The following is a 23,684-nucleotide window of genomic DNA, read 5'->3' as shown; positions in this document are numbered from 1 at the left end:
TCCAGTCATCCGTCCATCCATCCATCTATTTACCATCCATGTATCATTGACACCTTAGCCCATCAGTCCATTCTATCAATCCATCCATCCATCCCTCTATTTACCATCCCTCTATCATGTATCATGTTATTCCCATAGTCCATCCAACGATGGTTTCCCTGGGCCATATAGTCATCTACATCCTTGCATCTATCCAATCCCGCACCTATACATCTATCCATATGCAACATTCATTATGCATACATAATGCTGTCTTTACATTCAGTCATGCAAATATACATCCATTCATATCCTTCCCATCCATCCATCCATCCATCTACATATGGACCCATTCCATTGTCCATCTATCCATGGTGTCTATGTGGATCCATTCATCCAACATTTAGCTATACATCCCAGCTACTGTTAATGCATCCAACGCATCCAACATCCATCTACAAACATTCTATACTAATGGGGAGCTCTTGGTGGAAGAGCACACACACATGCACACACACACACACACACACACACACACACACACACACACACGCACACACACACACCATGCTATCGTCTCTTTACGACTCCACTAATTTCCTAATTACAAGGCCAATTTCTTAGCGGGTCGCCTTGCAGCATTTAAGAGATTTAGGGCTGCAGACGGGGCACCTTTCTCCCCCGAGCGTTGTTGCCTGAACTTGGGCGGGACTCGCGGCATGAAGCGGTGACTTGGCAACAAAAGACCAATCTGTTAGAGCCATAAATGAGCAGTCAGGTGTGTGTCTGTGTGTGTGTGTGTGTGTGTGTGGGTGTGTGTGGGTGTCTCCGAGCAGTAAATGAACACTCTCTCCATCTCTCATCTATCAAAGACTTGACACCAGGAGCAGCTGTGAGATCATGCACTCGCACACACACACACAACCACACACACACACACACACACCCTCTCCACTACTTTAGCAATTTGAGATAATTAGCCTACTATACAATGTCCGCCTGTGCTCCCCAGGGGTCCGGGGGTGGGGGGGGGGCGTGTGTGTGCATGTGTGTGTCAGTCTGCTAAGGATCAGCTGTGTTAAGCGTCCCGTGACATCTAAACTACTAATTCATTGCTACATTAACGCCATTGATTAACATACGGCTGCAGACACACACACACACACACACACACACACACACACACACATGCGTCTGGCCAATATTCATATATTATATGCCTTCATAACCAGTCCACTTAGAAAAATAGGGGGGCACTCGTCACTTTCATTTTCTTCCAAAAAGTGAGGACACCTCGTGGGGGTAAAAGAGTTGGGGTGCCCCCCTGTAGGCTGTGGTCAAAATGTTTGGAAAAACAGGCTAGCGTACATTAGCGTACACTAGCGCTAGCATACACACATACACATACACAAGATCTAAAGGAAGGATGGAAGAAGTGACCAGGACCTTCAGGCACGAGGGACGCCGTCTGCAACATTCCCACATAGCCGTCTGCCGCTCGACGCCCCTGCACAACCTTTGTTCCATTGAAGGATTGGAGAAAACTTGTCCCGTGTAAATTTGCCATGGGTTTTTAGTTCTTGATCCTTGTCTTGGTGGATGGTGGATGGTAATTGGACTTGGGGAAACACAAACATGAACATATATTTTTCATTCCTGACTAGGAACAAAGCAAATACACGTACTGGCCACAACATTAGGAACAGTCCAGTGGTAAAAAGGACAATAAGGCTGCCGTGGGGACGTAGGACAGCGGGACACACGCCGTCTAAGCGTCTTTGCCGCCACCGATCTGCCAGGTCCCGCTGCGCCAAGAGCCAGGTGCCGGCGTGGAGGCAGCCAAACCAAGCACCCAAATCAATAACAACTTGATTGGACCTGATTGCGGTCCTCTTTGGCACTCGTCCCGCGTGTTTCCATCATCATGGCCGCCTCCCCCCCCCCTCTTCCTCCGTCCTCGTCTCCTCACAATGCAGCCAATCACGCCACCGGGCGCCCACTTTCTTCAAGGCGTTGAGTCAATAAACACGTCCACAGGACCATTAAAGGCACTTTCTCTTATTGTAGGGAGGAGGCTGTGCGCCTCTTTTTGGGACTCTGGTCGTTTAGGATTAGAAACACAGAGGGAGGACGTGCTTTGGGCCCAATAAGACAGTGATGGAGGGAAGAGATAGAGAACCAAGACCAGGATGGGGGCAAAGACGCAGCCAGGGAGGGGGCCACACAAACAGGAGATAGGAGAAGACGCTCATCCTCGCTTGGCCCAAATCTTTGCCTTCCTCCTCCAGCAACACCTTAGCCTGCCATCCTTTTCCTGTTCCCAATACCATGACTTTATTCACAACAACCCTTCCTTCCTTCCTTCCCTCCTTCACTCCTTCCTTCCTTCCTTCCTTTGCCTTCCTCCTCCTGCAACACCTTAGCCTGCCATCCTTTTCCTCTTCCCGATACCATGACTTTATTTCACAACACCACTTCCTTCCTTCCTTCCTTCCTTCACTGCTTCCTTCCTCCTCCAGCAACACCTTAGCCTGCGATCCTTTTCCTGTTCCCGATACCATGACTTTATTTCACAACACCCCTTCCTTCCTTCCTTCCCTCCTTCACTCCTTCCTTCCTCCTCCAGCAACACCTTAGCCTGCGATCCTTTTCCTGTTCCCGATACCATGACTTTATTTCACAACACTCCTTCCTTCCTTCCTTCCTTCCTTCCTTCCTTCCTTCCGCTAACTTTCTTTCAAAATAGCACAACCTTATTTCATACCAGGTGTGACTCCTTCCTTCCTTCCTTCCTTCCTTCCTTCCTTCCTTCCTTCCTTCCTTCCTTCGTTCCTTCCTTCCTTCCTTCCTTCCTTCCTTCCTTCCTTCCTTCCTTCCTTCCTTCCTTCCTTCCTTCCTTCCTTCCTTCCTTCCTTCCTTCCTTCCTTCCTTCCTTCCTTCCTTCCTTCCTTCCTTCCTTCCTTCCTTCCCTCCCTCCCTCCCTGTCCTCCCTCCCTCATTCCCTCCCTCCCTCCCTTCATTCTTTCCTTTCTTCCTTCCCTCATTCCCTCCCTCCCTGTCCTTCCTTCCTGTCCTCCTTCCCCCCCTCTCTCCCTCCTTCCTTCCTTGTTTTCCTGTTCCCAATATGCTAACTTTCTTTAACAGCACAACCTTATTTCATACCAGGTGTCCTTCCTTCCTTTCTTCCTTTCCTTCCCTTCTTCCCTTCCTTCCCTCCTTCCAATTACTGTCACGCTTGGAGAGAAAAAGGGGGGCTGTCTTTGTGGGGTCCTTATTCCTATTGTGGGGGGGGGTTGGCTGTGATGAATTGATCGCCTTGTACTTTTACTTTACTTTATTTTAGTCTACTATGAAAAACAGGACATACCATTAAGCATGGCGGGGAGGGATCACATGCCAGTTATGACCCGGCTACCTTGCACGTTGAGGTGTCCGATTGGGGGGGGGGGGCATTTCAAGTTTATATTCATGCATGAATGCGACCACAAATAATTGATAACCAATTATTGGTCGTGTGCGTGCCCCCTGGGGGGCAAATGGTCTACAGCACAGGAAGGGTGCCCCCGGTGGTTGACCTTGAAACACACCCATCAGACACTTCAGACACTTCATCCATTCATCGGGTGAATGTACAGTAGAGGGCTGAAGGAAAGGGGTGCCCCCCATGGGGGGGGGGGGGGGGGGGGGGCAGGAATAAGCACCAACATCGTCTACCTTCCATTCTCCAGCTCCGGGGTTGACCTTGTGGCTGAGAACAGGGCCTGAGGGGGTGTTGGGGGGGTCGTGTTGAGGGTCGTGGAGCAATTTGGGGGCGGGGGGGCTGGGGGGGTCCTTTAAGGAGCTGTCATGTGCACACTGGCGTTCCCACACAGCCAAGCACGTGGATGTTTGTCCGGCTAGGACTAGGAGCCGTGCTATCCTGGTGTCCTGGCGTCTTGCTGCCGTGATCTTCTTCATGGGAGCTGCTGAGGCTGACCGCTCTGACCTTTTGACCCCCGGTCCAGAGGTGTGGGGTCCAATCACAAATCTGATGAAACGGAAAGAAAAATGGAGTCCCTTGGCTGTTCATTAAAGCTCCCGTGTGTGTCAGCAGGTTAAGAGCTTTCCATTGACATCCTCCTGAAGAACTGAATAGACCTTAATGATTGATTTCATCCTGTTGGCCACGCCCCCTTACACCCCCAGGTCTGGATTACCATTTAGGCCCAAGAAAACCTCATCATAGGACCAAGATTAGGGTCTTTGGGCCTGGCTTGGACACATGGAACTGTCTTTTTAAACATTCTAGGGTGCTCATATTGTAGGAATATCCACTTGGTTAAGGTTGGGGTTGGGGTTAGGATTGGGGTTAGGGTTGGGTTAAGGGTCAGGGTTAGGGTTGGGTTAAGGGTTCTGCTTTTTGTCTCCTCCCTGAGAGGCCAGTGGATCATCAGCTGTTTGCTATAGTCCAGTGACCGTCTTGATTGCAGCCTACTAATAAGCCTTTATTTTCCGTCCGCGGGTCTATTACTTCTATATTTAAGACCCCCCCCCTCCCTCCCTCCCAGGGGGGGATGGGTAGGAATGGGGGGGCCGTCCGACCTCAGTGTCTGCAGCTATCAGCGGGGAGCACATCGGAGCCTGTGCAGGTCTGACGGTCGCTGATAAGAGCGGCATGATTAACACATACACACACGTGCAGTGCACGGGGTTGTGTTGGGTCCATTGTTGTAGGGGGGGGCGGGAGTGGGGTTGGGGGGGGTGACAGACGTCTGGCTGGGTGCTGATAATCAAGCATCAGCGCTGCAGTTTTATTTTTACAGAGCTCCAAACAGACTTGACATCAGTTCTGTTCATTTCTTGATGCTAAGTCACACTACTACACACACGACAACATTCGTCGTTCCCGTGGTGGAAGTGGGTAAGTCGGGACTGGGTATGGTATCAGGGACAATACTGTAGAAACCAAAGCTTGGCATACGATGGAGAGTAGTCAGTGTACAGCTTGTATAGCCGTACAGATCTACTGAAAAAAAGCAGGCATGGCGGTGATAGCATCACGCTACTCCAGTGTACAATAGGCATTCTTCCACTTGAACAGAGGAGGAACTTGGAACCATGGAAGCCTGCCTGATGTAGTCAGGATTCAGCCTTCTTGTGGAACGCCCTCCCATCAACTACTTTTCCAGAGCCTCCTCACAGCAAATCAAGTCAGCACTTGATTTTGTCCAATATTAGCAGTGAATGAAACACAAATGGGCGTTTTGTGTTGTTGCTATTTATATCTTACATTTCTTCTGTCAGATGGCACCACCAGGCCATCCATACATTTTCTACCACTCGTCCACCGTGCGGACCACCAGGCCTGGAACATTCGAATTTAAAAACTTCATATTCATATTCACAGATCCATTCCATGTTGGTGCTTTTCATACAGAAGCGGGTTGTGGCAAAAGAGCCAGGAAAGTGCTAACATAAGATCCATCCATCCATCCATCCATCCACTGATCCCTCCATTGGTCCATCCATCCATTGAACCACTGATCCCTTCATCCATTGATCCATCCATCCATCAGTCCATCCATCCATCCACTGATCCCTCCCCATCCATCAATCGGTCCATCCATCCATTGAACCACTGGTCCCTTCATCCATCCATCAATCAATCTATTGATCAGTCCATCCATCCATCCATTGATACATGCATACATCAGTCCATTGATCCATCCATCAGTCCATCCATCCATTGATCCATCCATCAGTCCATCCATCCATTGAACCACTGGTCCCTTCATCCATCCATCAATCAATCCATTGATCCGTCCATCAGTCCATCCATCCATACATCAGTCCATCAATCCATCCATCAGTCCATCCATCCATTGATCCATCCATCCATTGGTCCATCCATCAATCCATTGATCCATCCATCCATCCATTGATCCATCCATCCATCGATCCATCCATTGATCCATCCATCCATCCATAGATCATCCATCCATCCATTGATCCATCCATCCATCACTTAATCCATTGATCCATCCATCCATCCATCCATCCATCCATCCATCCATCCATCCATCCATCCAACAATCCATCCATCCATCCACTCTGCCCTCTAAGACAAGACCAAACCTGGAAGTTTCCAGATGATCTGACCCAGCAGCCTGAAATGGAGCCCAACAATCCAAGTCGGCTTTGTGAGTCAAAAGGTCAGCGTGACTTTGGGGCGTGACTTCCCAAGGACAATTGACTTTTGATTGGTTTAACCGTCTGCTCCATTAGCCCAAGCAGACTTAGAGAGACTTCCATAGAGCTTTGGATGAGGGAAAAAGAAGTTCTCATCCCTAAAACCATTAAAGCATGTCTGAACACCCCCCCTCCCCCATTCCGCCCTCATTTCAGGCAGTGCTATGATCCGCCTCGACACGATTCGAACAGCTCACTGCCACTAGCCCTGTCCTGGGCCCCTGTCCTGGGCCCCCTAGTGTTTTAGCACTTTCATTATGTTGAATAGGACTGCTACCTTTAGGAGGGAAAGGAATCCATGACTCAGCAAAACAGCCTAACGATAGAAAAAGATGTGATGTCATTGTCTTGGGATAACGCCATGGAACCCTGATACCTCCCATCAACTGGCCCGCATGAGCCCACCAAGACTTGGGAGCGCAATAATCCCCCCATGATGGAGCAATTAGAGATTAGGAGCCAATAGGAGTCCAGTGACATTGACAAAGACGGAACATACTGTACGCTGCAGGACGGCGAGGACAGGCGAGGAGAGGCGAGGAGAGGCGAGGAGAGGCGAGGAGAGGCGAGGAGAGGCGAGGAGAGGCGAGGCGACGTCGTCACACTGCGGCTGCATGAGTCACTGTCCAAAAGCATCCCATGGCCTTCTGTCCATCTCCTTCCATAACTTGCTGGTCTTCCAACTCTCTGTGGAGAAAAGAAAAATGACTTCAGGATAGTCGAACTCCTGCTGAGATCCGTCGGTTTGCTCCTTCTCCTCCATTTTGCCTTTTAATGAGTTAGCATTACCGGGATTATATCCCATTCCAAACATCTCTTACTGGAAATACACAAGAACAGCTCAGCAGAGGTTGAAGGCCATAGTGAAAAAGCCACACAGACCAGGACCATTCCTGACCTGGTCTTAGCCTATGCTTAGTACGCCTAGCTAGACTTAGGTGTTTTATTAAGAGAAGGAACAAACAACAACAACATCCCAACTCAGGAGAGGCTGCTGGTTTCCATGGTGACGGTGAATTCTTTCCTTAAGTGTCAACCCCAACTTCAAAAATGATCCCTTGGTGTTGATCCTTTTATCCTGACCCGCATCTGCTTCCCCCTTTTTTCCATCATCTTCCCTCCATTTGTTCCCGTCTTCCTGCACCTATGGCAGCGTAGCCCCCTCCACTTCCTTCATTATAGGAGCTAAGAGGATTTGCGGCTGCTGTGTGTGTGTGTGTGCGTGTGTGTGTGCGTGTGTGTGTGTGTGTGTGTGTGTGCCGTGTCCCTCGACCCAATTAACCCCCCCGAATCTCTGGTCTCCAGCGAACAAAATGCGAGACAATTTAAAGGAGCGGCTTTAGGTGGGACATGGATGTGTTGACAAATGGAGGCCGAATGGGGCGGGGCCACGTGCGCCAACATCACTTTTGCTCATTAAGGAGATCAGAGGGGCCACGCCATTTCTAGACGTTTTGGTTTTTCTTCCACCATCTTGAAATGTGTACATTGATTCACAACGCTGACATTCTGATGCTAGTTTAGTTTAGCAGCCATGCTAGTCTGTGGCTAGGCATCCACGTAGGGAAAAAAATAGGACACCCCAGGGGGAAATTGGAAGTACCCCCCCCCCCATCTGTGGTAGTGGGGGTGCTGTTATCTAGCATGCTGACGCTCTAATTAAGCCTCAACACTCACACTGACTTCGGGGTGTTTAGCCCAATGAACACGAGTGGGTGTATGGGGTGTATTGGAGTATGGGGTGTATAAGGTGTATGGGGTGCATGGGGTGTATCAGGTGTATAAGGTGTATGGGGTGTATGGGGTGTATAAGGTGTATGGGGTGCATGGGGTGTATCAGGTGTATAAGGTGTATGGGGTGTATGGGGTGTATGGGGTGTATAAGGTGTATGGGGTGCATGGGGTGTATAAGGTGTATGGGGTGTATAAGGTGTATGGGGTGTATAAGGTGTATGGGGTGTATGGGGTGTATAAGGTGTATGGGGTGCATGGGGTGTATGGGGTGCATGGGGTGTATAAGGTGTATGGGGTGTATAAGGTGTATGGGGTGCATAAGGTATATGGGGTGCATAAGGTGTATGGGGTGTATAAGGTGTATGGGGTGCATAAGGTATATGGGGTGCATAAGGTGTATGGGGTGTATAAGGTGTATGGGGTGCATGGGGTGTATAAGGTGTATGGGGTGCATAGGGTGTATCAGGTGTATGGGGTGTATCAGGTGTATAAGGTGTATGGGGTGCATAGGGTGTATCGGGTGTATAAGGTATATGGGGTGCATGGGGTGATAGGGTGTATTAGGTATATGGGGTGCATAGGGTGTATCAGGTGTATAAGGTATATGGGGTGCATGGGGTGTATAAGGTGTATGGGGTGCATGGGGTGTATAAGGTGTATGGGGTGCATAGGGTGTATCAGGTGCATAAGGTGTATGGGGTGCATAGGGTGTATCAGGTGCATAAGGTATATGGGGTGCATGGGATGCATAAGGTGAATAATAAAGAGGGGTGCAAATCAAAAGGATGACTTATGCTCTCCCTATGGAGGCACGGACACGGCCTCCATACATCCCGTAGACGCAGTAGAGCACGTTACCTATGAAGTCTCCAATGTCCGCGTGCCACATGAACACACCATAAACCAAACGCCCCAAAAGAAAGCTGAGTAATAACATTTGAACTTATTTTGCTTGGTAGACCATACCATCCCTCCACTACAATGGGTGGAGGCATGAAGGGTAATCTGCATTAAAAACAATAGGGGTGTCCAACATGGGGGGCAGGGGCCATTTACAGAGGACAACTCTTTTTTTGTAAATTGGTCCTGTGCATACGAGACACCATTTGCTAAGATAGCTGAGCCTACGTTGGCCCAGACCGGACATCACGGACATCACGGACATCCTAATGTCCTAACGACCAAGCCTACCAAGGTCTACGCGGCTTATGGTTAGTACTGGCATGCACGGCCTATACGGTAACGGGGCGGGGACGGGACGGGGCGGGGGGGTGATGAAATAGCCACTTTGTTGTCATCAACCTGGTGCTGGTATCAGGTGCTGGTGTGGGGGCCGTCCTAATGAGCCACATGTGACCAGTTAAAGAAGGACCCATCTGATGCGCTGTCGGCCTCATTACCAGCCAATACATATTCATGTCCAGGGTCACCTCTTATACGGGCGCCATACATATTCATAGCACACGTATATGATCATAGCCACACGGACAAAGGACGCCCTTTTCTTCTTCTTCACGACCATCACGACTGGCCTGGCCTACGTCAACAGTCGGGGCTACGCTTCCTTGTTGGGGACTCGGCTTCCTGGGCGGTGTTTGCTCTTTCTGCACTTTGGGGAAAGTCTGAGGTTGCACATGCTATTGTCCGACAATCAGATGGGTTTTCTTTTTCTTTGGCTTTTTTGTGACATTCCATGCAAAAAAGGTTGGGCCTCACTGATGAACTTCTTTTTACGCTTTGACAATTAAGAAGGTCTGCCTCTGTCATCATGAAGGATGAGACTAATTCATTCCCTACTTTTACGTCTTATATGCCAATGTCCAGGCCAGAGTTTGACCCCGGAACTGACTATTTGCATGTCTTTGCATGGTTCACTTCTTTTGACGCTGGAGTGACAACAAAGACGGAGATTTGGGGTGGAGGGGGGGGGGGGGGGGGCACCGTGACGTGAATGACTTCGTTTTTCATCAAAGAAAAAGTGCTCTGTTGGTGGAATTTTGCCCGACAACCAGAATCCTCGCGTGAGGCATGAACACGCGTCTTTCTCGAGAGAAAGATGATGAAAAGTGATGAAGGTGATGTCCCGCCCGGAGAGGCTTGTGGGAAAAAAAGGGCCAAGAAAATACAAATATAGCGTAAGAGACAATACTGTATTATTATTACTACTACTACTACTACTACTACTACAGTAAACCTCGGATATATCGGATTCAATTGTTCCCACTGGTTTTGTCCGATATAAGCCAAATCCGTTATATGTGTATACCGGAAAATGTCCGTTTTACGCATATATGGGATTTATATGGGATTTATATCCGGTATATGCGTAAACGGGATTTTATCCGTTATAAAAAGGCACTTCCTTGACTATGTTTCCAATGTACCTGGACGCGCAGGCAACGCTGCAAACGCTGCAAATGACGTCGTATAGCGGCCTGTCACCATTCGGCCAATCGGAGCGCCACGATGCGGCCATCCGATATATGCCAGGGAAATTTCATGGAAATGCATTGGAACGGGACTGGAGATTTTGTCCGAAATAGGCGAAATCCGTTATAAAAAATCCGATATATGCAATGAATTTTTATTGGAAATGCATTACAGAAAAATCGCTTCTTTTTTATCTGTCCGTTGTGAGCCAATTTCCGATATATCCGAGTCCGATATATCCGAGGTTTACTGTACTACTACTACTACTCAGGAATGACAATTCCAACACTAGCTCCGTTTCGCCTTCCTTAGCCCACGCTGACCTTGGCCTTTGTCCTGCGGAAGCATTCCCGCTGTTTATTTGTGCCCCCCCCCCCCCATCCAGGCCTGCATCACTTGCTCTCTTTGCTTTAAAATGTAAAGTCCTCCTGTTTGAATTGGGTCTTATTTAAAAGGCTGTCATTTAAATGGGCCTTTAAAGTGAACGGGATGAAAAGTCAACAAGGACCCTACCCCCCCCCCCCCCCCCCGATCCATTGTGTTTCCTGAGAGCTGTGACACACACGCACACACACACACACACACACACACACGCGTACGTCTGTGATTTCAAGTCTATTATTATGCTAATAAGCCTCCAGCCTCCACATGTCCCCCCCCCCAGCCTCCGCACGTTCACCCACCCAGGCCCACCGGCAGACACAAACCCTGCTGAGCTCAGCAGTGTAGGCCAGCAGGAAAAAACTAACAAGGACCGGACCATTCCTACCCTCCCACAAACAAGCATTTCCTGTCTGGCGTGTGATCGATCAGCACCGAGAGAGAGAGAGAGAGAGAGAGAGAGAGAGAGAGAGAGAGAGAGAGAGAGCGGGCACAGCGAGAGGACATCATTCAGTATCTTCTTCCCTGCTCGCCCTCAGCCTTGCTTTTTGCCGTGTCAGATCTTGAAAAAGTGCAAAGATGTGAGAGAGGTTTTCCTACGGGGGGGGCCAACCTGCCCAAATAACAGACGCCTGACGCGTGACAGCGAGCAAGAAAGGCAGCCATTAATCAGCCGGGGATTCAAACATCGCAGCCGAGCGTGCACACGCGCCCTCCCGCTCCCTCCCGCTCCCGCCCGCTCCCGCCCGCTCCCGCGGGCCCTCGGATGCTCTCAAACATTTATCAATGAAGTGCGAGAAAGGAGGTTAACTCCAAGGACTGGACGTGAATAGAACTTACATAAAGCGCCCGCGTCACACCATTACATCACACGCCGTCATCCTGCCGCTCTGCATCAGCGTGAATGGGGGCAGGGCTCCCGGCACGCATGTGTGTGTGGGGGGGGGGGGGGTCCTCCAAGCTGGGTTTGAGCGTGTAAACATGTAAACAATGACAGCTCCACCGTTGGACATCATCATCTCATTTTAACGCCATAATGATGTGCGTTGGTGTGATGCTAGCGGTCTAAACTCATGCAATGGGAATGACATGCTTATGATTTAATATGAAATATGATCATCATATTTACTATTGACTTAGTCTTTACAACCCAGCATAAGAAAACGTACATTTATTTATTTTATTCCATTTTTTCAGCGTTAAAAAGAATGTTTGAGCCCCCCAAAACATTTTCAGGATAGCAAACGCTGATGAACTATGAACTATGAACTATGAACTATGAAGTGACCTCCATCTTAAGAGGTGAACAACCGTCCCGGCGATGATGACAGACCCCCCCCCCCCCTCCATGACTTTGACTTCCATGAACTGCCTGAGAAATCATCCAGTGCTTTAAAGTAGCTCATGAAATCCCTCCACCGGGCCGATGCTCCTCTCTCCCGCCCCCCTCCCCTTCACTCTCCTCCTCTATATAAAGGCAACAGCTGGTCTCGGGCAGCAGAGAGCCGCCGCAGCTCCGCGCGTGCCGAGCGGAGAGGAGATTGAGCCGAGGAGGAGGAGGAGGAAGGAGGAGCGTGACGCAGGAGGGAGCATCTTTTGTGGGGAGCAGGCTTGCATTGGTGAGGAGCGGACCAGACACATGGACACCAGACGTCCTGAGGAGGTCTAGCGACCCACTCGTCCACGCGTCCACGTCGTCGGCCACGCCGCACACTTTTTGACACCTAATCCCAGCGGGAATGCGTCCAACTTTACATGCGGAAGGCCGTCTGGGCTGACTCTGTGGTGCTGAAAGGACAGCGACCAAATTGTGGCAGGAGGAGCTGGCCGGTGCTGAAGACGAGAAGCCGACATGAGGACGCAGAGTTTGGCGTTTCCTTGTTAAAAAGGAAGCCAGGATTCAGCCAGAAGCCTTTTATTTTTAATCAGGCACAGCCAGCAGGACCCCAGCGGCTAACCTGAACCGACGCTGCCGCCGATCCAGGAATGTTCCCTTTACCGTTACCACTCTTTGCTGGGAGCTGAAACTTTTTCTTTCACTTCTCATAAAGTGTGAGTGTGTGTGCGTTTGTGTGTGCGTTTGTGTGTGTGTGTGTGTGTGTGTAAAGAGCAACCGTCCCATCATGCCTCGCTCTTTCTTGGTGAAGAAAGTCAAGCTGGATGACATTTCAGCTGCTGAGCTGGACAGCTCGTATTGTCACGGCCGAAGAGGAGAACTGAGCCTGCGATTCCATCATCATGATAAAGGTTAGTCGCCTCACCTACACCGAGACAGGTACACACAGGTACACACAGGTACACACACACACACACACACACCATGGCTCCATTTTTTTAATCCCCCCGATACAAAGCATTATCATGACTGCTTCAGAAGGAAGATATGGAGGGCAAAAAAGATTACAGGTCAAACTCTGGTGAGTGAAAAATCCCAGCATGCACTGCAGTCCCGTTTCTAACGTCCTTATAACTCCATCAACATACAATACAAACATATAATTGTCTCAGGATCGGAGCAGAAAGCCATAAAACCAATATAGCTATTGTTTATTCCCCATCTGATTCAATGGATCCTTAATAAAGTGCATCAACTCCTATGATGTATGCTTGGGCTAAATGTCGCCCTCTAGTGGCCATAAAAGGACAGCAGTAAAAACCTTGCCAAGGGAGAAGTGATGCAGCCTTAGACTGTCCACATTAGAACAAGGTCAAAGAAGGGCAGAAGACCAAGAAAGGTTTCAGGTGTTCCCGTGATGATCGGAGTTAGAAACGTAACAAGAGTTTGACTGAAACAAGTGCCGCTTGTTGCGCACCCTGCTGCGTTTCTGTCAAGTCGGCATATTTTCCAGGCGGCTTACACGGCTGAGCGCACAGCATCACGCACGCACATGCACACAGGAAGCACTTGGTGACCTACAAGTGTGCATGGTAGCTCGCTGCCCCCCCCTCCCTCCCCCATCTGTCATTTTCTGTCTTTGAGTCATCTATCGTCCAAATATGCAAAGAAATGTAAGACTTACACGAGCTACGTCGCTACTGCAAGGACATGCTAGCACTGAGAGATGAACACGCTAGTAGGACCACAACATGACATCAGCAGGATCCTAGCATGTCCTCCACTGTAAACGTATCCTAGCATGTCCTCCACTGTAAACGTATCCTAGCATGTCCTCCACTGTAAACGTATCCTAGCATGTCCTCCACTGTAAACGTATCCTAGCATGTCCTCCACTGTAAACGTATCCTAGCATGTCCTCCACTGTAAACGTATCCTAGCATGTCCTCCACTGTAAACGTATCCTAGCATGTCCTCCACTGTAAACGTATCCTAGCATGTCCTCCACTGTAAACGTATCCTAGCATGTCCTCCACTGTAAACGTATCCTAGCATGTCCTCCACTGTAAACGTATCCTAGCATGTCCTCCACTGTAAACGTATCCTAGCATGTCCTCCACTGTAAACGTATCCTAGCATGTCCTCCACTGTAAACGTATCCTAGCATGTCCTCCACAGCATTTTACCCACAAATGGCACTCATAGTTTGGGAATCATGGAATCAAACATTTTTCCATGCTGTGTCTGGTTATGCTAAGTACCTCCCTCCTTCTCCTATTGGCTTGGACCAGTCCACAAATGGGGGGTGGGGGGGTTCCCACCTACAGGCCATGTAAGGCCACCTCATATGGTGGACTCATTTTGGATGATATATCATCCATCCATCCGTCATCTGTCTATCCATCATCTGTCCATCCATCCATCATCCGTCCATCCATCCATCGTCCATCCATCCATCCATCCATCATCCATCCGCCCATCCATCCATCATCCATCTGCCCATTCATCCATCATCCATCCACCTGCCCATCCATCCATCATCCATCCATCATCTGTCCATCCATCTGCTCATCCCTCATCTGTCCATCCATCCATCATCAGTCCATCGATCCATCCATCCATCATCTGTCCACCTGCCCAGCCATCCATCTTCCATCCATCCATCTGCCCATTCATCCATCCATCATCCATCCATCCATCATCCGTCCACCTGCCCATCCATCCATCTGTCCATCCATCTGTCCACCCATCATCTGCCCATCCATCCATCATCCATCCATCGATACATCCATCCATCATCTGTCCACCTGCCCATCCATCCATCATTCATCCATCATCCATCCATCTGCCCATTCATCCATCCATCATCCATCCATCCATCATCCATCCACCTGCCCATCCATCCATCATCCGTCCATCCATCAATCCATCCATCCATCATCCGTCCACCTGCCCATCCATCCATCATCCATCTGTCCATCCATCTGTCCACCCATCATCTGCCCATCCATCCATCGATACATCCATCCATCATCTGTCCACCTGCCCGCCCATCCATCCATCATTCATCCATCATCCATCCATCTGCCCATTCATCCATCCATCATCCGTCCATCCATCCATCATCTGTCCACCTGCCCATCCACCCATCATCCATCATCCATCCATCCATCATCCATCCATCCATCATCCATCCATCCCAGGTATCCTCATCAGGACTACAGTGAGAGCCAAGGTGTCCAGCTAGCATCCTAAAGCATGTAGCAGATAGCATCAATGTGTTCCATGCTGTGATGCTTCATATCTGCTGGCTGGGATGATGGTGACACCCCCGCCCCACCCCCACCCCCCCTCCTAAAATGTGTAGTGTCACCGCCAGTGAGCACACAGTCCCTCTTCTGCAGCCATGAGTCAAACTTCCTGTTTGCTCGGAGCCAAAAGGAACACTTGGTCACGGTGCCTCAATTTGACTCATGCTCTACAAAACGACACGCACACGCGCACACGCACACACGCAGTCTGCCTCCATCTTGGCTCTCATCCTCTGATCTTCCATCCCGGCACCTTGACCTCCACATCACGCTCGAGCTTTCTGGCCGCCGTCCTCGTGGCTCGTTATTGACTTAGCCCGCCTTTTCTCAGAAGTGACGTCCAAAACCATGTTAGCAGCTCAAGGATCTCCTCCTGATGCCCCGCTAAAACGCTCACAGTGCTAATTGAAATGGAGAGATATCGATCTGCATGGACCCTGCAGAGGAAGCTCAGTCTGGCTCTCTGTGTGTGTTCATGTGTGTGTGTGTGTGTGTGTGTGTGTGTGTTCATGTGTGTGTGTGTCGCTAAATAAGGTAAAATGATGCAGCCCAGAAGTTCTCATATCCTCGTATGAGATCCAATAGCAAAGACGCATGACAATAACAAGCATATTGAATTATGATCCAAAAGGCTGATCTGTGGCCTCTGTGGGTTATTCATTATTATACAGGCAACAATGAGGACACCTCTTGGGGTCCTAACCTACGCTGGAGCCCCTATGGAGGACATGCTAGCATAGACGTCATACGAGTTGTTAACATGTTCTGCTCGATGACGGCCATGTTTGTCAACCAACCTTGCTGAAGTTGAACCCACCAGTTAATGCCAGGCCCCCTAAAGGGGCGGAGCTAATTTGGCGCTAATTCGGACAACCAGCCAAAAGTTACGGCGCGTTTGGTAGAGCAATGTGAGAAATCCGGTCACAAATGATCTAATAAGAGCGCCCCCCCCCGTGGTGTATTTGTACTGCAGTACTGACACGTTTAGGTTCAGGAGTACAAGTAGAGGAGAAGTATTTCCGTATGCTACAGTTAGCATAAAAGGGCGGCGTGCAAGCGAATGCAGCACAACCAAAAATAACTCCAAAGCTATCCGGTGTCGTATTTCCCATCCACGCTCACTTCCTGCGTCTCCTCAGGTTACGTGCGGGATTATCTGGCCCCCTCCCCCTACGACGAGGTGGTGGTCAGCGACTCGTCGGCCATCTCCAAAGCGCCGTCCCCGAGTCACCCGTCCATCATCTACAGCCGCATGGACAACGCCTACAGCGGCATCCACGCCGACCTCCACGGCGACTCCGACCAGCCGGACAGCCCCAGGTCGGAGGTGTCGTCGGCGGCCAGCGGCTACATCAACGGGGACGGCGGCGTCGGCGAGGGCTACATGGTGGACGCCTTTTTCATCATGGACGGGCGCTCCAGGAGGAAGGGGGCGGCGGCGGCGCCCAGGGGGGTGCCTCAGAGGCACTCGTGCGGCGAGTGCGGCAAGACCTACGCCACCTCGTCCAACCTGAGCCGCCACAAGCAGACGCACCGCAGCATGGACAGCAAGATGGCCAAGAAGTGTCCCACGTGCGGCAAAGTGTACGTCTCCATGCCGGCCATGGCCATGCACCTCCTCACGCACGACCTCAAGCACAAGTGCGACGTGTGCGGCAAGGCCTTCAGCCGCCCCTGGCTGCTGCAGGGCCACATGCGCTCGCACACCGGCGAGAAGCCCTTCGGGTGCGCCCACTGCGGCAAGGCCTTCGCCGACCGCTCCAACCTCCGCGCTCACATGCAGACGCACTCGGCGTTCAAGCACTACAAGTGCAAGCGATGCGACAAGACCTTTGCTCTCAAGAGCTACCTGAACAAGCACTACGAGTCCGCCTGCTTCAAGGGGGCTTTCTCCCCGCTCGGCTCCGTGGGGGAGTGACCCCCGTCCCTCCCGCTCGCTCCCCGAGTCACCTCCTCGTCCTCCCGACTGCGGCACGGCTGCCGAGAAAACCACAACATCGCTCCCAAATGCGGCTCGCTAGCTAGCTCACGACTTCCTGCTCTTCTGAAGCTGCAAAAGATAAACAAAGCACAGAACATCTAGATCATCATTTCCGAGACAAGACCCCCCCCCTTCCTCCTCACGGGGGCCGACGCAAGCCAGCACAATTCCCGTCCTTGCCGCCCGGCAGCGCGTCTAAAAGCGCCTCACCCCGCCAAAGAGACGCCATGGACTTCCAGACCATTCAAGGCGAGGTTTGGCTACCCGGGATTTGAACCCCCACCCTTGCAAAAAGAGACCTAGCGTACACTTTGACAGGCGCCAGGAAGGCATGGGTGCTGCTTCGTTTAGTTAAGGAGTCTAACAAAAACAAAAACAAAAACCACCAGGGTATTTTCCTTCCTCCTGCCTGAGAAGGTTGTAAAATAGCACCCCCCCATGGCACCCCCCCCCCAAACGACTTCTTCTTCCTTCATCGATTTATTTGCACTTTAGTTCTTTTTGCCTTCCGTTCCAAATATGCCAAAGCATTTGACACTTTTGCTTCATTTTAAACGAGTGCATGCAAAAAAAGGGGCAGCCCAGCAAATTATGTTTTGTTTTCATATCCGCTAGAACGTGGTCCTTGAACATCTCATCAACGTGGCATTCAGGGACCTACTCGACTCACCCGGAGCACAGCGCTAACACAGCTCCACTTTGCATCTCTCACACACACAAAATGCATTCCGCTTTTGTGTACGCGGCCCTCGGGTCCGCAGGTTGGACACCCCTGCAATAGAGCAATAATGAGATTCATATGTGCGTCGGTTTCATCTCGCAGACTCCGCTACGCTACGCTATGCTACGCTAGGTACGTAGCACGACACGTGAATATCAGGGACTATTTCTATTTGCTGGGATTCTTCGAGGCCTTCTTCATCGAGGTGAGTCCAGTGTGGGGACGGACGGCAGCTTGGGGACCGTTATGCATGACGCACAGCTCCACTGTGGCTTCAGACGGGGGGCTTCAGACGGGGGGGCTTGCAGGTCTTCTCTTCTCCACCTTTTTGTACATGCTTTTTATGCACTGCCTGCCTCGTATTACTCTAAAAGTATCGTAGAAGTAGAAGGTACTGCTGTACTGTACTGTAGGCCTCTGGTGCTGGAACGCTGACGTCGGCACGTGTTTGGGCGTGGAACCATCCGGGACGTGGCGTGTGGACCTTTTAGCCTCCATCTTTCAGCACCAGAGACAAACACTTTAGACGACACACTGCTAGCTACTGTAGCCCACCGCGTGCACTAGTAGCCGCAAGCTAGTTCCAAGTCTATTCTTCTATTCTTCTTCCTCTCTAAGTAGCACAACGACAGAAGACTTGAGCTTCAGGTAGACCATGCCTTGCTTTGTGGAATAACTACCGGGATGCAAGGTGGGAATAACCGGGATCCAGAGCAAACCAGGTTTTGCGGCAAGAGGCCTTGTAAATATTTGGATTATTTCTATGTGTACAGGGCCACGGCTGATGACTTTCAGGAGCTTCCCACTTTCTTCTTCTTCCTCTGGGGTGGGGGCGGGGGGTGGGGGGCGGGGGGGGACCACGGGGTCTCCAAATGTAAAGCACAAAAAGCAACACTGGGCATCTTCTTTCACTTCCTTAATAATAAAAGATAGTTTGAACAGAAAAGATGCTGCTTGAATATTATTTACACTCAACAGGACTGCGATCTATTTGTGGCATGTCCTCCCATGACGTCATTGTCTAATTTGTATAACTGCTCACGTGAGCAGAAAGTATGCAAAGCCAAAGAAATATGGTATGATATAAAAATGCTAAATTATTATCACGCTGCCATTACGGCTGCCTTGCTACGTGGCCATTTTCAGAACTACGCCATGCTGACTGTGTGCCGTGTTATCAGTGGCAACGATACAAGTGGTGCTGTATGTAGTATTGTGGTCACTAGGTGGCAGTCATGACACCAAAGATGACCTTAAGCCACATGAAGCCAGCCACGGCATGTCCCACATACTTTAGCCATTTTAGCCACATTAGCCATTTAAGCTACTTTAGCCATTTTACCTATTTTAGCCATTTTACCTATTTTAGCCATTTTAGCCATTTTAGCCACTTTAGCCATTTTAGCTACTTTAGCCATTTTAGCTACTTTAGCCATTTTAGCCACTTAAGCCATTTTAGCCACTTAAGCCATTTTAGCCACTTTAGCTACTTTAGCCATTGTAGCCACTTTAACCATTTTGCCTATTTTAGCCATTTTAGATACTTTAGCCATTTTAGCTACTTTAGCCATTGTAGCCACTTTAACCATTTTACCTATTTTAGCCATTTTAGCCACTTTAACCATTTTACCTATTTAAGCCATTTTAGCGACTTTAGCCATTTTAGCCACTTTAGCGACTTTAGCCATTTTAGCCACTTTAGCCATTTTAGCCACTTTAGCCATTTTACCTATTTTAGCCACTTTAGCCATTTTAGCTACTTTAGCCACTTTAGCCACTTTATCCACTGTAGCCACTTTAGCCACTGTAGCCACTTTAGCCACTGTAGCCACTTTAGCTACTGTAGCCATTTTAGCCACTTTAGCCACTTTAGCCACTTTAGCCATTTTAGCTACTTTAGCCATTTTAGCTACTTTAGCCATTGTAGCCACTTTAACCATTTTACCTATTTTAGCCATTTTAGCTACTTTAGCCATTTTAGCCACGTTTGACAGCCCAAGGGTTCTTTCTCAACATGGATGACAAAGGACATGTGTGTTTTCAAAGCCAACTATCCGTCTTCTACACTGTGGCAGCTTGACATGTCCTTAAAAAAAGCCAAAGAAAAAGCAAACCATACGTGCTGTGCTGTGGATCCTTGGCCGTTTACGGAAGACAGCCGATGTTTTGGTGAAATCTGTGAGCAGGACTTCCCACTGCCATACCAACGTATCTTTGGTGCTAAATGAGGTTAGCAAGATGCATCCATCATGTGGTATTTTCCCAAACGGAATGCACAACAGCGCCTTTCCCAAAGATAAATGACTTTCTATCGGAAGGTGATGGATTTGCTCAAATATAGATTCCCCGAGATTTCCTTTGCTCCGATAATGATACTAATTCTAGGACTCACTGGAGCTGAAAGAGAGATTCCTGGTGTGTGTGTGTGTGTGTGTGTGTGTGTGTGTGCGCGTGTAGACATCCACCTGGCTGTCCGTGTTATTCCCGACATGGCATTACCTCCCCCAGTGCATACAAATGTCTTTTATTCATCCCGGGACTAAGAATGAAGCAAATACCTTCCCAATCCCATGACGGTGCTTTCACTGTCACTGTCTCCTATTGAAATCCCCCGGGAGGAAAAAAGAACAAAGACGGACCGGATGTGTAAACGGTACACTACAAGTCAGGAGAAAGAAGAAGACCTCCAGAAGAAAAAGCTACACAAGGAGCATATTTTATTTAGCATTTAAATATGCTAATTCCCTTCCTTTCCCACGATGCTTGACCTTCAAGCCCCCAGCAAGCCATGGCTTTAAATTGTTCATCCAGCGCCCCCGTGCACTCGCTTCAATCATTCATGGAGCACAAAGCGGCACAAAGTCCAACCCTTGACTCCAACATCCGGAACAACTATTAGTCCACTCTTAGAAAAGCTAGCTAGCGGCTGCCAGATTGTCCCTGGAAGTGACTTGAAGTAAATAACCTAACCTGCTAGAAATATCAGATTGGGGTCAAAGACTCAGTTTGGTTTCATATTTACATTTTATTCTCACAATTGTGTATGATTTCTTCTGGGAATTCTCCATCTGTATGAGTATCGATTCCCTCGGCTAACACTTGACTTGAAACAAATAAGAAGAGTTGATTTGCCGCCGAGCGGCACGGCTGAGTGACCGACAACAGTTCCCACGGAGCAAAGACGGGCGTTATCAAACCTGGCACCGGGAGATGAATTGCGTTTCCAACAATGGTTAGCGCATCCAGGCAAAAAGAGGACGCGCACGCTTAATGAGACGGCGATGGAGGGAAGATGCTGGGAGTCGGAGAGGCAGCCAGGAGGAAAGGAGGAAACTGGAGCCCGGCTCTAAATGGCTGCTTAACGGGAGGCTGAGGTGCACACACACACACACACACACACACACACACAAGTGCGGATCGTTTAGGCTTGTTTACGTGTGTACCAAACAGGTAGACGCCCACCCGCCACCTACAATAAGCGGCGAGGCGTTGATAGGCATCCCCCACGTCTAAAGGTCCAATGATGGTTTTTAAAAGGGGTGTTTCACACCTGGTTGCATTTCAATTAGCAGGTAAGGCAGACGCGCGCCGGCCAACTTGACAACGCGTCTATTGGATTCATTTGGATTCTTGGTCTGAGCTTCCTTATTCCCTCGCTCCTCTCCCTCTACATCAACGTGAGTGACAGCGGTTTGACCTCCTGGCTCGTCAGGGGAGGGCCGGCGCGGAAAAAAAAAGACTCTTCCAAGAAAGGCGTAAGACGAAGAAAAAAGGGAAGTGAAGAGAAAAGATCCTGGCACGTTTATGTTCTTCTACACGATAAACGTACGGTCGGTCCTCTTTCATCGTGCTTGATTCCAGACACGATGGCGATAAGTCCATTTTCAATATTCATTGTCTACCACTTATCCTCATGAGGGTCGAGGACGTGCTGGAGCCTATCCCAGCTGTTGGGGCAAGATACTATTATATACTATATACTAATACTATTCTTACTAATATGGCCCACATCACAGTGAAAATCCTGAGTGGGATTAGCCAGATTAGCTACTTTAGCCATATTAGCCACTTAAGCCATATCAGCCATTTTAGCCACTTTCAGCTACTTTAGCCATATTAGCCACTTTCAGCTACTTTAGCCATATTAGCCACTTTCAGCTACTTTAGCCATATTAGCCACTTTAGCCATACTAGCCATTGTAGCTACTTTAGCCATTTCAGCCACTTTAGCCATTTTAGCCACTTTCAGCTACTTTAGCCACTTTCAGCTACTTTAGCCATATTAGCCACTTTAGCCATACTAGCCATTGTAGCTACTTTAGCCATTTTAGCTACTTTAGCCATTTTAGCTACTTTAGCCATTTTAGCTACTTTAGCCATTTTAGCTACTTTAGCCATCTTAGCCATTTTTGCTACTTTACCTATTTTAGCTATTTTAGCTACTTTAGCTATTTTAGCTACTTTAGCCATTTTAGCAAATTTAGCCATTTTAGCCACTTTCAGCTACTTTAGCCATCTTAGCCATTTTTGCTGCTTTAGCCATATTAGCCACTTTAGCCATACTAGCCATTGTAGCTACTTTAGCCATTTTAGCTACTTTAGCCATTTCAGCCACTTTAGCCACTTTCAGCTACTTTAGCCATCTTAGCCATTTTTGCTACTTTACCTATTTTAGCTACTTTTGCTATTTTAGCTACTTTAGCCATTTTAGCAAATGTAGCCATTTTAGCCACTTTCAGCTACTTTTGCGATTTTAGCCATTTTAGCTACTTTGTCCATTTTAGCTACTTTTACCATTTTTAGCCATTTTAGCTACTTGACACTACTATTAGATAAATACTATTATATACTATTTCTTAATACTATTCTTACTAATATAGAATGTAACCTTTGTTTATACTGACATGCAGGCTGCATGTGTGTGTGTTTGACTAATACCGGCCAACACACATAAAATGGGGGGGGGGGGGGGGGGCGTGTTGGTGTGCACAAAGCCCAGAGCTTTTAAAAAAATGATTAGCTAAAGTTGGCCAGCTGATGGCGGATGTTCTAAAAGCCCCGTGCAATACAACTTTAATAGCGGTGGAAACGCACGCGCACGCAGACGTGATAGAGTCAGCCATCTTTCCTTTGCCCTCATCTGGCTTGTGTGCCCCCCCCCCCCCCACGTTACGCATGGCCCTGCAGGCTGATGGTGAGAAGAAGCCTGCAGCTCATAACAACAAACAACACGAGCGCTTATTGTTGAAGTGAATTACAGCTGCACGGCGTCTGTGTTTGATACCCGTTATATAAGCGTACAGCAGCATTCCGTATGGCAGCGCTTGTTAATCTCCGGCCTATGTTAGATATGTTGCTTTTCCTGTGCGTACGGAGCGCCTCGGGGCTTTCCTAGCGTGGCGCTGCAATAAAAGACACAGAGAAAGAGGAGCGATTACAGCAAAAACATATTAGCCATAAAGGTTATTTTTCCTCTCCATCATGGGAAGAAAACAATAAGCGTGTGGGGGGGGGATGGGGGTGGGGGGGTGTGAGAAGTCAACAGCGAAGGGGTTCACATGACTGTAGATGTCGGCCGCAATC

General features: G+C 49.1%; 2 protein-coding genes across 5 annotated transcripts in view; one reads left to right on the top strand and one right to left on the bottom strand.

Annotated features, from left to right (window-relative positions):
• The window catches only part of slc39a4 (solute carrier family 39 member 4), a 59,282-nt gene that overhangs the window by 24,399 nt on the left and 11,199 nt on the right, over nt 1-23,684 (bottom strand). For all 4 annotated transcript variants that reach the window (XM_058048084.1, XM_058048087.1, XM_058048086.1 and 1 more), the window contains one exon: nt 6,707-6,894. In XM_058048084.1, the coding sequence (XP_057904067.1) occupies nt 6,707-6,823 (117 nt within the window). In that variant the 5' untranslated portion in view covers nt 6,824-6,894. The remainder of the gene's footprint in view (nt 1-6,706; nt 6,895-23,684) is intronic.
• LOC131102427 (transcriptional repressor scratch 1-like) lies at nt 12,283-18,921 on the top strand. The gene is made up of 2 exons (XM_058048095.1): nt 12,283-12,999; nt 16,539-18,921. Exons 1-2 carry the CDS (start codon nt 12,876-12,878, stop codon nt 17,315-17,317), a joined length of 903 nt encoding a protein of 300 aa, XP_057904078.1. The 5' UTR covers nt 12,283-12,875; the 3' UTR covers nt 17,318-18,921.

This window comes from Doryrhamphus excisus, chromosome 14 (genome assembly GCF_030265055.1).
Source record: "Doryrhamphus excisus isolate RoL2022-K1 chromosome 14, RoL_Dexc_1.0, whole genome shotgun sequence".
Taxonomy (NCBI): domain Eukaryota; kingdom Metazoa; phylum Chordata; class Actinopteri; order Syngnathiformes; family Syngnathidae; genus Doryrhamphus; species Doryrhamphus excisus.
Note: the sequence above shows the minus strand (reverse complement) of the source record. Positions and strands in the feature narration are given on the sequence as shown.